This window comes from Athene cunicularia (assembly GCF_003259725.1).
Source record: "Athene cunicularia isolate RWA chromosome 2 unlocalized genomic scaffold, athCun1 chr2_part1, whole genome shotgun sequence".
NCBI lineage: Eukaryota > Metazoa > Chordata > Aves > Strigiformes > Strigidae > Athene > Athene cunicularia.
In genome coordinates this window covers 58147244-58161622 of record NW_020799095.1, presented here as the reverse complement: position 1 = coordinate 58161622, position 14379 = coordinate 58147244, and the positions used below count along the sequence as shown (strand labels likewise).

The window sequence follows — 14379 nt, the reverse complement described above, 5'->3', positions numbered from 1 at the left end:
CTGCTTAGTTACACAGCCTGCCAGCTAAATAGAAGGAGGAAGCAATGCAGTGTCACATTTCAAAGAGTACAAGGAAGAATTGGAGTGGTGATAGACTGAACTAATGCATTCCTAATGAGAAGAAACTCTTCTATTACTTTGATGAGATGCATGGAAAGAAGTACTGTATGCTCAGAAGTAGTAAAACTCTGAAAGCCATTTTTAACGCTGTTGGAGAAAGAAGGAAGTAACTGTGGCATAAGTTTTATAAAATTCTGCTTGTAAAATGCAAAAGCTCTGTTGATATGATCCTTTGGTTAAGATTTAAATTCAAAGGTGAGAGATGGGAGTGCTCTGATCCCTACACAACTAAAAGATTTTAGGGCTTGATAAATTTGGGGCATACAGCACAAGCCTTGCAATCAATATCTAGTCCACTGATCACTGAATGTTTCCAACATCCTATAATAAATATTGGATAATAAGAAAATGCAAAAAGCCATACTTTTAATGCACCAGCAATAACTCAAAGAGTGTTACCAATGGCTTGAGTGCCTTCAGTAGCAGCAGATTTCTTAAAGACAGCTCACAGACATTCTGAAAGGTGGCCTTGGCAACACTCTGCAGTGGAGAGGGAGGAGTAATAAACAAGAGTAATACATGCCTGAAGGAGAAATATATCCTGATTCCACATCCAGCAGTAGTTTTAACATCGGTCAGATGAACAAGACACATGTATGAGGCACACTCAAGGAATATCAGTCTTTTAGGAACATCAGTGTACATCAGGCAACAGTCTGTCTCCAGCTCTGACCAGGTTCCAGTGCTTCAGCAGAAAGAGGTGCAAAATCAGACAAGAAACCTGTTGTTACTTTTTACTCTGAGTGTTGAAAATCCTCAGCCTCTGTGAGTGATCAGTGGGAACCCAAAAGCATGGCTTTAATGCAGTGTAAACAAGTGCAAAACAGACACATTTTTCAAACCTCATGGATGCTACCAGCTTAGTATATGTTCAGGAACTCAGAAAGCAATCTTAATTTTCTATACCTAAGAGCACTTTGCTCATGTTTTATGATCTGTCTGATCACTATTTAAAGCTCTATCTTAAAATAATGCTGGTTCTTTGTATCATATGTCAAAGGTTATTCCATGACAAAGTTGTAAAATTTTGGAATCAGTATTAGGGAGAGTAGATAGCAAGCACCCAACCTGCATAGGCATTTACAGAAGTTAGCCACAATCTTCCTGAGAGAGCTCTTACAGCTCTTCATCCTGACTAGCCTGCAAAAGCAGGCAGGTTTCTCAAAGAGCGATGGGAAAGGGAAACCGACTCATTTCAAGATTTCATTAAGGAACAGAAACCGTGGTACATTAAATTTTCACAGACTTACAAAACTTCTAGTTTCTACTATTACTTGGAGCTACCTTGCGTATCTCTGAAAGTGTGCATTAATTTCTTAAACAAACAGGAACCGCATACAATGTACCGAACAGATGAAGTCCAAACTTTGGCTATTATCAAGATCAACCATTTTTTAAATTCAGCTTCCTTTTTTTTTTTTCCCCATGGACATCTGAGTTCAGAATTATTTGGAAGGTGCAGTTGCTTGTGTCGAGGAATTATTTCCCTGAGGAAAGGCAAACCTATGTTTCATACATGGAACAGACACTATAAACCACATGAGACAACCACAGAGATCTCGGAGACCTGCAGGTCTCACCGTCATCTGTACAAACGTGCTTTTGCCTGCACTGGCTGCAGGCACTCCTGTTATGTCTCTGATGAGCTGTTTTGCCCCTGAGGTCTGCTGCTAAGCAGTCCCACTCTCTCTACCCAGCTATTCTCTCAGAAAGCCTTCTCAGTGAAGGTCCAAATCCAGGTTTAGGAAATTTCAGGAAAGTCTGCACTATTTCACAAGCTTAGGATGTCATTCATGTGTCCCTGATCTAACAAATACAAGTTCTAGTAACTTCAGATGCTTGTCTCTGTAAATTAAAAAGGTTACAACACTTACTGAGGTATCACTTCATAAATATTCTTTTGGCAGTGTTCACTGGTCACCCTAATGTGGAGCTGATTTCTTAACTTTCTGTGTCTGAGAAATTCCAAATTTCCTGATATAAGGACTGGAGAACCATCCATTTCTAAGAAACTGCACTGTATTTAAAGCGAGAGCTTGGATAGATTCTTACAGTGAAATGGCTATGTGTACGTACTGTCTCTCACACACTTCAGGACAACTGGTGACACTGCCCACCTCATTCTGCAGGCAGTCCCACTGAGCTCCCTGAATGCAACTCAAAGGCTAAAATTGCCAGAATCTGTCTCCCTGTATGTTCACTTCCACTTTTGTCACCTTGAAAGAATCCCAGACGCCAACCAAAATGTGCTAACATGGAAGGAAGTTCAAAGCTTAAAGCTGACACATCTATAATGGTATTTAAGGGTTCTTCCCACCTTAACCATGTTTTCCTTTTCAGAGGTGCTAAATACCAAAAGACTACATTTACTTGAAAGAGGGGACCTCAGCCTCTCTGAAAGGCAAGATAGTGATCTACATGCACAGTGATGTGACTGAAAAGCGGATCTGACCTAAAGTGTTTTTTTAAAGCAACAAGAAAAAAATATTACAGCCTGAAAGATCTACTTCAAGAACCTAAACCAACCTTTTTATTATAGCTCTGGGATTTAGAATAAAACATACAATTAAACTTATGAAACAAAATAGCAAAAACTAAATTGCTTTGCATTTCAGATTAATTATGGAAATATATAGTTCAATTTACAGATGTCAGCAGCCTAACAGAAGTTAGCAGTGACAGTGACATGATTTAATCTATCCTAATGAACTCTTCAATTTTCAGAAATCTGACCATATTGATCATAGAATTCATACTGGATAAAAAGAGGTGATACACATTAGTGGCCACATTCTACCCTCATCACTCCTGACAGCACTCCCAGCTTATTTAAAACAACATTCAAACTGTGCATTGGTTTCCCTTGTGGCTTAATTCTCATTATTCACTGAACTCCTTTTTACTAGAAACTGACTGAAGAGCCAGATTCTGAGCTCATTGTTTGGTTTTTTGCTGACTACAGTGAACAGCCTTCTCAGTTTCCAAGCCCAGCATTTCTATACACTCAAAACAGTTGCAACCACCAACTAGCAAAATAAAAGCAGGTCAGGGACGGGGAGGCAGGATGAGTGAAAAAAGTGTGCACGTGCTTTTCAGAAAGAATGAGACTGAAAATTAATAAAAGACTTGCTCATAGCCTGTGGCAACAAATGACATCAAGCAGGCATGGGAGATGTGTGTCCCAAAAAAGAAAAAAATGTAAAAAAAAACCCCAAAACATTCATGAATGTATATTTCTCAGTTTGAAATAAATGGGCTTAAATAATGTTACTACTCCAACTTGAAAAATCCTAATTCTTGACAAGAGGAATAAGAACTATGAGGATAGATGCCAGTAAAGGGAGTTCTCAGTCACAAAAGGTTCATGCTGATGACAAAAGCAGGGATACTGTCTCTCTGCTCCTCTTTCTTGGTCTTCCTGATGGATCAAGATGGTTTAATTTGCCAGTGATTCTCTGGAAATTACTGTTGTGAGAACCACAGACCTCACGGTTGCAAGGTTGAGTGCCTGAAATGACTGCTACCTATGCCCCCCCAATCCTGTACTGCTTTAAATCAGAGAGAAAAGTAAAAAGTCTGATTACCTTATCAAGGCTTCCTCATGGACCTTGGATCTGTGCCAGATCCATGTCTCCAACCCTCCCTACTAAGCTTCTCCCTGCTTTACACTGGCAAGTGTGCCATGCCATGACTTTGCAACAGGCTCACTGAGACACTCTTACTGTGTGCGTGGCTGTGAACATGGCTGGTCCACACACCAAAGCTATCCATCATTTAGCTAGATAATTTAGTCATCTAATTTTATCACCTTATGATTTTTGCTTAAGCTGACACAGTGGTTTTCAACCTGTGGGGCACTTCTGCCTCTAGGACTGTACACTACTTCTCCTGGAAAACCACCAAGAAAAACAGGTTTCCTGACAGTAGACTCAAATTTGCACTTAAAGGGCTTCAATGAATAATTTTTAGAGGATAGCAAAATTATCATGAGCTAGAGCATATGATCAGTTCTGATTTAGACTTTCAAATGGCTGAAAATACAATGTATACCTTGATTGTTCCAATCATTAGTTAAATTAAGTGGTAAAAATTACCAAAAATGACCAAAATCTACTCTGAACACTGGATATTATTCTGAATCCATCAATTAAAGAGCCCTTCATGATTGGATTTTTTTCATATGAGCAAGTTATCTTTTAACATTTTCTTGGGCAAACATGATGGAGTTTTATCTGGTTTTCCATTGCATAGGTTTCCCACTCAAATAATCCTGGTACCTTCTTCCTGGCATCATTTGGAGATCAGAAAATCCTGTGGGTAACCACATACAGATATAATCCCTGCTTTTAGGGACCAACAGTTTTAGACCCTTACACAAAAAATTGTCCCTAATCAACCGCACTACTTTGAAATCAACATAGCTACTTCTGGCTTTGGTCAGGAACTACTCCATATGCAAAAAAGCCCCATGAAAACAGGTTATGAAGAACTGTTGAGGGACTTGAACTGTGTTTCTCATTTCTTATGTTTCTGACTGAGGGAATGCCATATTGAAACATTTTCGTTATATATTACCACCACTACCACCCTAAATTTACAGGTGCACGTTTCTTGTGCCAGCAATACACAACTAAATGCCCAGCATTGGCCACCATGGCACATATCTTTTTCACAGAATCACAGAATCATCTAGGTTGGAAAAGACCTTGAAGATCATCTAGTCCAGCCGTTGACCTAAAACTCACAGTTCCCAACTACACCACATCCCCAAGCGCTATGTCGACCTGACTCTTAAACACCTCCAGGGATGAGGACTCCACCACCTCCCTGGGCAGGCAACTGAGTCTTTTGACTTTTGTCTCTTCCTTGCTTTTTTAAATAAGAAGCAAAGCAAGTGGTATTTACTGCAATCTCAGTGTCAAAAAACAAACAGCCTGATCCAGTTCCCCTGAAAATTAATGGAAAAACTGCCACTCTTTCAGGGAGTGTTGGTCTAGACTCGCAATGGACAGGTTCTTCATGCTCAGGAGCCATCTTTATTCCCAATCAGGTGTCTTACAGTCAGACACGTGGAACCACATCTCCACACCACTGCACCTGATCCAATAAATACTGCTTACTTTGAAAGTCAGATCCAATCCTTAGGTCACAAGTGAAGTCATCCCTTGGAAAAAACCAAGCAGAAATTGTAAAGCTCTGAATAAATTATACTTTTTCTGGATTAGGCACTTAGCTACATTGTATATATTGCATTTCTATCCTTCTTGTTATATTAAAGTGAACATTCTTTATTGCTTATGTTATGAAGCATCTTGTAGTACACATACAGGGTGAGAAATATAGCTGAATTAGCATTACAAAATTAATTCCAAAGTTGCTTTTTTGGTTGATGATTATTTGGTTGGGTTTTTTTTCACTTTTGGTGGATAGCACTACTGTTTTTCTACCCTTAGCCTCTTTCTTTGAGCTGAGTGCATTTTGTATGCTATAAAAATATTTGTCTTTTTATTCTTTTTTTATGTATTCTGTTTTTCCCAGTCCTGTGGTAGCTACTTGGTTTGGTGTTTATTTCATGTAGCAGAAAATACCTAACACTGAAATGCAAAGGCAGCCTGACAGCAAGCTTCTCTTTGGGCATGTTGACATCATCCTCCTCTCTGAGCTCTAATTCAGCTTTCAGCACAATGCCTAAAACCGTACAGCCTCTGGGCACAAAAGATGACCACGAGAGTACACTTGTGCATTCTGTTGCCCTGTAAGCAAATTGCCTTGTTAATGAGGAATCAGTCAAATAATGGCTTTGATAGTCTGTGTTTAGATTAGGTAAAATAAAGTGCAAAAGTGTTTTTTGGCGTATCACAGAGAGGAGCACATCCTGTTCAAAGTTCAGGGCTATGAATGTCATTGACTAATTCTTCAACATCTCTCACAAGAAAAGGCAAGATAGCTATTTCATGTGTAATAACTACTCTTTGGAAAAAATGAGGAAGCTAGGATATTTTAACTTCATTGATAGGCCAAACTGGAGCTGCACTTTGCAAAGTGAAGATACACCTCATCAAAGATAACTCCTGATATCAGTTGTCTGTCTATACTTAAATGGACTGTGCCTGGAAGGAGGAGAGGAGAATGCCATTGTTTCATTTAATAGATAAGGAACAGAAACTCTGTGGGTATGTGCATCTGTAGGATGTCTGTGGGGTGAACATTGCTTTGCCTGCTCATGATGATAACAGATCAGTACAGGCACACAGAGAACCCCTGCAGATTGGATAATGTGCTGTGAATTGCTGCTTCCTGCTACCTTGTTCCAGCAGTCATACATGTGATGAACTGTATCTAAACTCTCTCCCAATAAGTAGCAAGCTAACCAACAGCCTTTTTATTTCCGAATGCTCCAAACCCTCATTGTAGTTTGTGTCCGTCTGAGCTCTGCATTTCAGCAGCTGGAAGTTGATGGAAGAAAGAAGGGAAAAGGCATCTATGTTTCTGTAGTTTTCCTTTCCAAGCTAAATAGCTTGGGAGAAGAGGGAATGTAACTGAATCACTCAGACAACTGGTGAGGTTGGGAGGTTAAAAGATTTTTACAAATAAACAATAAAAAAAAAAAAAAGGCAAGTATTATTTTATGTGTTTGACAGGAAGGCTGTAATTCTGCTCTGGTCTGTACCACATAAAATTCTAAAATATGGAAATGTTACGTTATCTATCCTTCTCTTGTAGAAGTAGTACATTCTGTTCTTATCATTATGTCTCATCTGGTACATTATTCAAACTCAAGCCAAAGTATTCCACCGCTTCAGATATCACATAAACAAAAATAATAAATAATAAACACATCACAAAAACCTGCTTCTTGGCCTTCTAAAATCTTGCCTGCTTTGCTTTGACAGGACAAAGAGAACATCAAACCTACTTGACCAGTTTCCTCACTGGACACAATCTGAAGGTAGACCATGTCTTCCACTGGCAGCTGTCATCCTCAACACATTTTCTGTAGTGGGCAAAGTGATGGGACTCACGTCTCTGTGATCCAGCAATCAGACAGTGCTATCCTATCCTGTTGGCTGGGCATAAGGGAACTGCCTACACTGTAGACCCAGAGTCTATTTTATATGCGTTTGATTTGCCCTCGTTCTGACAGAAGAATGGTTCAGTGTTGGCACACATGGTGAGTCAGCTTCAGGGCTGTTATAACCTGTAATAGTTGGTGACAGCCTCTAAGACACTGGTATGTCAGGGCAAAGACAGCTGTTTGGCAGCAGTCCTGGCTGTACTCACTCCTTCACTGACTTCACATGCTCTATAGTTATGACATGGACAGTGGAAAGTGGATTCATAAAATCTGTGCCTGTAGGGGACTTTGTATCTCATAGAAATATCCATATAATCACCAGATTTTTATTCTACAGTGACAAGACAGGAAAAGGATCTCAGCCACTGAGGATAATTTGTTTTAAATAGACTAAGTAAAAACTCTAGCCATTCTTTCTGTCTTTTTAAAAGTGGTTAGTTTCATTGATCTCAGAGATTCACTACTGCATGTAGTACTGTAATTTGAAATATGCTGCTCTCAAGATTGAGTCTAAGCAGAACTCTTCTTTGATAAACTGATCTTTGCAAAGTCCTCCATGGTGCTGTGTTTAACAGAGCTAGGAGCTAGCTATTAGTTTTCTTTTTTTTTTTTATTTTGCTTTCTTTCAATAGAGTAGAAAACAGCATGCTGAAAAAACAGAAATGGGGCTCCACAACAGATATTTGTTATGGCTCTATTCTTCCTTTCACCAGAAACACAAACCACACAATCCTTACAGCAATCAGCATGAAACACATCATGTTAAATCCCTCATTTCTTTAGCGTAATATGAAGTCTCTCTTTCTCTCATATTACCATTCTGGTCAGTCAGGTATGTGAGGTTTTTCTGGGTAACAGGTGTTTTTTGAAATAAAATACAACCTTCCCTTCAGCTCATTATGTGAAAGAGACAGCAGCTGCAAGTATAATGCTGAGGACACATGGTCTACAAGACACCCAGAAGAAAAATACCCCTTGTTCCACTTGTTAAGGTAAAGCACAGATGTTGCTTCAGTGATAAGCATGAGCATAAGGCAGCCACAGTCTGCTTCATGTTGTAAATTCAGAATCTAAGATTTCAGAATATTCAATAGGCTGCCATCAGAATCACCAGTTTCTTTATGTCAGGGAAAGTTGTTTATGTCTAATCTCATAGTCCTAACAAATATTCCTTATCGCAGTTTGCATTACACTATCATCAACAATAGGCTAGGGACTATCCATAGACTTGGCAGATAAATTATTAAAAATCTTTTATATGGACTTAGTTATGAGTATCAAATAGTGACAAATGCATAAATTAATGCACTTACTGATTTAAACATTTACAGATAGTGTATAGTAAAAAGGTATTAGTAATTTAGAATGTTAAATGCAGTTTTTTTCCCTGCCTAGTGTTGGTACTAAGGCTATTTCTCTATCCCTTGGATCTAGACTGTTGAGAAAGTAACTGCAAAATAATGGTGTCTAATGAATGTAATGACCGAAGCTAGAACTGATCCTTTCCAGGGAGAAATTCTCTTCTCAGTTAGGTTGATAATTCCCCTCCCCCCCACACTTATTAATTTTTCCCTGATTTCTTTTAAGAGAAAAGTACATATATTGCAGCTTATAGTATAACTGTTAAGGAGAAAAGGCTTTTTTCAAATAAAAAGGAAGTGCTGCATTTCCTTAGAAACACAAAGATCCTCTGGAATTGCCTGATCTCCTTACTCCTTCCAGTTTTCTAGGCCTAACTAGGTCAGAAACTCTACCCTACCAACATGAACATATAACACCACAGAGAAAAACACAGTTCACAGAATAATCCCAGAGCTCTTGCTCTGTGAGTAGACTGGTTACTTTGGCTGTCTTGCAAAACATTTATGCTGGCCTTGCAGCATAAGTCCCAGTAGCTTGTAGGACTGCATATTTTTCTGGCTGCAGTGTTCATTATGAAGAGCAGCAGCTGCAATGAATTGGGAAATGTACACATGGAGAAAGGCCTGACAACATAGATCTAGTAGAAGTCAAAACCTTCAAACTCCTTCAGATCCAGCTCAGACTGATCCTGGCTCTTTTGTTTGTGGGTTTTTTTTCAAAATCTATATTGATAAGCTGTTGGTAAGATGAGTCCATCCTTTGTCATTCTATCACCACCAGTTTTAGAGAAGACACGCTTAAAAAATAAAATTAAACAAACAAGCTCTAATCACAAGTTATTATAAGGTTACAAAATAATTTCATCATGAAAATGATAGCATACTACTTCCTTGCTGTGACATATGTGGTAAAAAAGGGTCATTTAAATGTCTGACATATACTCATTTTTTAGTTTGCTATGTTGTTCTAAATGAAAGAGATGTGAGTAATAAAAACAAACAAGCAGAAGAACAAAAAGTCTCTACATTAAATGGAATGATAATACACGTGCCTGGAAGACCATCACAAGAAGTTTTCACTGCTCAGACCCACCGGTTTTTTGCTTCTCATTTGTTGACTCATGTTATTAATTGTGTTCCTGTCCTGCAAAGGGCTTAGCAACCAAAAGGACAATTCAAATTGCTTGTGACTGAGAATATTTATATATTTTGCATACTATGGTCTTCAACCTTTGGTACTGTAGAAAGGGAGCAGTCTCTTCTTATGAATCCATATAGCCTTTTGCCCTTCCTGAACCAACTGTCCTCAGTGTGTTATGCCAGGTTATTAATACTACAAGAACTAATAATTCAGAGTACTATTATTAAGATTCTCCTCTGCTCAGCAATCAAGGATGATCTCACAGATTCCAAGACTTGTATGCTTATATCATAGGGAGAAAATTTGAGTAAATACTCACATGTGTCTTCACATCACCTTCAAGAATCTTGCTGTATCTGAGAAACTCAGCAACACTTCCATTCAGCAGCCTATCAAAGGCTTCAACATATGGTGCTATGCCTATAGAAGAAGAGCATTCCATTATAATAGGTTCATAAAGTACATAATGCATAGGACATTCCTTTGTAGCAGATGGAGGAGAAATACCATAGAAACAGGGGAATTTGCTGTAACAATTTCTGTCATACACATTGATTTGTGAAATAAGTGAAAAAGGATGTATAATGATTTTTTCCTAGCTAGAAAGACAAAAACCCAGCCCTTGCTAGAACCTGGGTAAGAACATGAAGAGAATTTACTCTGTATAAGGTAGAAGGAAGCCTTAAAATAACAGATGTCTTAAAATAACATGCTGAAATAAACATTTCTCAGCGCTTCGATGGACTAGTGGCCTGGTAAGTATGATTGTCCCAACAAAATTCTACTATTGTACATAAAACAAATATTGTCACCTAAAAAGAATCTTCACTGTTCTAAACAACTGTTTTTATACCACCCACCCATTTCTGAAGATCTTTGTATTGTTTGGTGGCTTTTAATAGCAAGCAACTAAATTTCCAGTAAGATAGACTCTTTAGAATGGGTTGACAGTGGATTTATGCAGTAAGATGTGGTTTTGTAATCTTATTTTGTTGTCTGACCTTGTAAAACTATCACTGAATAAAGAAAACTCAAATGAGTCTTTTAAATTACAACATTCCGTTGACTATATATATGCTATACATTCTAACAGAGGAATAAAAGTGATATGTTCTGTATGGTATACAGAGCAGTTTCCTGATAAAGTGGACAATCAGAAAATGTAGATGAGACTCAGTTTCTTATGCACCTGGCTTCTAAATGGCTTTATGTGGTACCTTTTAAGACAGCAAAAGTAATCTTTCCTTGGATGCTTTCCAGCTCTCCCTATACTCCCTGACATATCCTCATGTCTCATCTATGCCTCAGAACCTTTGCCAGCATGAACTGACCCACATGTGAATTTATGGCATCTGTAGGATCTGAGAGACCACAGCTAAAATTCTTCCCAGCCTCTCTCCCTCATTAATGAAGCCTAAAGATTTCTCTGAAGAGGTACCAGGCTTTCCCTAGAGAGTTTGCTTTAACCTTCTGGCACTATATGACAATTGTGTCCAAATTCATAATCTTGAAAGCCCTCTTTATTCCACAAGAGTCATCTGGCTCCTTGACAGAAAAAAAGAAAGGCTCTGGCAATGGGAGTCTGCAATGGCCTATGTGAAAAAAAAATGTAGTTAGTCAGCTAGGTGGGATTTCAAGGCTTCTTTTGTTCTCTTGATGTCACTCACCTTTAATTCTGAGGAATTTCTGGGCTTTCTTCCATATTAAGTGTTTGCGTGTAAACCCCTCAAATGACCCAGTGTACAAAAGGTTTTAGTTGTGGAGATGCTTTCCAAAGCCCATTTATGTTCTTTGTCAAAATCTGTGTACGTCTCCAAGAGAATCATTGTAACCTTTTACTTTAGAGCAGAGTTTTAAATAGCAGTTCTCCAAATGGCAATTGTCCTATGCAAAACTAGAAAGCAACTATGCTATTTTTTACTATTCAATACAGCTAACTCCCAGGAGCATTTACTAGAATTTGCTGTGGGCTGTGCAGAGCAATTGAATGATTTGTTTGCAATCCTGCTGTTGTAATGCCATTTAGGAAAACAGTAAATGTACAGTTCTCCCATCATCCTCATTGTTTTGTTGTTTCTGAAAAAGTATTAGTTGAAAAGTCAAGGTTACCTTTTGTAATAACTAATTATGGAATGGCTTTTTTAGGGGTAGGGGTCATGGTAGAAGAAAGCAATGTATCTCCATTTCCAGTAAAGACTTTAAAAAGCTCGCACTCTGGCTGAGTTTCAGTGTTAAAGGAGAAAAAGAAAGAGAGACCTGTTCGGTAAGGCTGCAGTTGCTGTGGAAGTTATGTGAACCTCTGCAGAAGCACAGTAACACGGGCATACAGAATGATGTTTGTGACACTATATGTGTATCAGTCACCCAAACCAAAGAACCGGTACAGTTTTTCCTAACTGCATCACCAAAAGCTGATTTCTGAGTCCCTGTGTGAGACAGCTCTTCCTGGTGACATGGTGCAGGCTGGCAAGTGCCCCATGGTGCTGCTCATCTCAGCTTTTCGCTGCAATCTCCTAGTGGGTGTGTTTTATAATCTCACTCCAACAAGATCTGTCAGTTGGTTTCTTCCAGGGATCTGTTGGGCTTTTAAGGCTCTGCTTCCCTGGGGGGGTGAATCTTTCACCTGAGTTCTTAGGTTAGTCCAAGGACATAGCAATTTTCATGGAGGAACCTCACATGGTGAGTTCATCTCCTGTTCTGAAAGCAGCCCTGGTTCTGCAATACTGAGCTCTGGATTGATTCACCTAAATGGATTCATCATAGGATCGAAGCTGTATTTTTTTAAAAATGTAGATTTCCTAGTAGTGATTGATTGATTTGTCAGTTTGTACACAGATCATGTTTCTCCATGACTTTGCTATGGTTTACTAGCTGTCTAGGTGTTCTCTAGACTGTAAGCATTTTATTACTGAGGCTTACTCTGACAGGCTAACTCATCAGCTATGGAAGCCTTCTGGAAGACACTCCCTGACAAAGAAACATGCTGCTTTCAGTCAGCTGCTCCACAGCAGCTGCCAGTGTGTAGGCCCATGGCACACTTGACTGTGGGGAAGGTCCCTCGCATGTGTTGTTGGGTAAGGGCTGTCATATAGGGACAGTAAAGCAGCTGACATACACTCACTTGCTTCTGTGTCAGTAAGGAAGCTGCCTGCAAATTTCTGCTTGTTCTGCAGCTTCTGTACAGCAACTGAGTCTGTGCTGGGATGTGCTCATCTCTGGAGAATGGAGGAAAAGGCCACGTAATACAGAAAGAAAAGGACATGAAGCTAATAAAGGGATATATGTTGGGGTTCTGGGTGAGAAACTCTAGAGAAAGAAAAGGACATCTCTATTCAATCAACATTAGAATTGCCACATTTATAAGGTTATTTACCCTGTAAATTTCAGGAACAACAAAAAATTAAGGGATGAAAAAAGATGATTTGGTGATACGATGTGAATAAATGAAGATAGATTTTTTTTGGTGTATTCTCCAATGTAGTGCTTTAGAGATTCACTTGAGAAGGGAGAGCTCAAGAGATAAAAACATACGGATGTGTGGCAGCCCTTAGTGAGCAAATGCTTATGAGCAAACTCATTTTTGATTAAGGATATTAAAAAATTAAATGAGGTAGGTCTGCACTGTGAAATAGACCTGGCTCTCTGAATATAAACTCAGTGTTTATATTGATGACTTCTTCAGGAATATTTACGCTGTATATTTTGGAGATGTCTCATTTCTTCTGCTAATTGGTCTCAAGCAGACACTTTGACCTATTGAGTTATGTGCAACAATATAAATGCCAAAATGGAAAGAGTGATAAAGCTTGAAATATGGACAGTATATTTAAGAGACCAGTCAAATCTTGAATGTTCCAGGCTATATTAATTTAGAATTATGTGTACGACTAAGTTTGTCACACAACATTTTTAAATTAGTTTTTTTAAATACTCCTTTCTTTTGATATAAAATTCATAAGGGGTGGGAATTCACTCCCTCTTAGAAGACAAACACATGTACTACTTGCAAGTTTTTAGTAACAGAGAGATGGTACTTCAAAAAAAACAGACTTACTTCCATTGACTCCATTGATGGCGTCACACTCCATTCCACCAGATCTGTGTGAATCTGAAAATAATGATTCAAGTCGAGTCACTGCTTTCTCCAGTCTCTCCATCAAACCATGAGTCTCTGCCATTCTGAAAAAATTGTTAAGGATAGAAACAGTGTTAGACACGTCTAACTTCATGTTACAGTTCTGTTCATCTTGTGGCTTTATCTTTTATCAACTTTTACTATAAAACTCTTATTTTTTATGTACTGTCTTTCTGACATATAAGCAGTTGCAGTGAAGCAGCTGACAGAAGGTAACCTGCTTCTCTGTCGACAGGGAATACGATCAGTACTCAGCCCTGGTTCTTCATTGTAAACAGCAGATTCAAACCACTGATAGCGTAGCTTTGGACAGTCTATATGTGGACAATTTGTAACAAATATATGTGTATGCTCCAATCAGATACTGAGATGACTGAAATATTTATAAATGTAATTGATAGAAACTTACTCCTACAATGATTTGCATCAGCCATTTACAGAGGCAAAAATACAGGCCATATTAATACTTGACTGAAAGCCAGACCTTAAAGATATACCTCCTCATTTTTGAAAAGGTAGTCTGAAATTTGCCTCTGTCTTCTATGCT

The 14379-nt window shown here is 38.6% G+C and overlaps 1 protein-coding gene across 1 annotated transcript in view; it reads right to left on the bottom strand.

Annotated features, from left to right (window-relative positions):
- CAP2 (cyclase associated actin cytoskeleton regulatory protein 2) overlaps positions 1-13875 on the bottom strand; it is a 58080-nt gene extending 44205 nt beyond the window's left edge. The window contains exons 1-2 of the mRNA XM_026842971.1: positions 13752-13875; positions 10017-10117 (exon numbers count right to left, since the gene is read on the bottom strand). Coding sequence (XP_026698772.1) covers positions 10017-10117; positions 13752-13875 — 225 coding nt within the window. The remainder of the gene's footprint in view (positions 1-10016; positions 10118-13751) is intronic.
- Between the last annotated feature and the right edge of the window lie 504 nt (positions 13876-14379).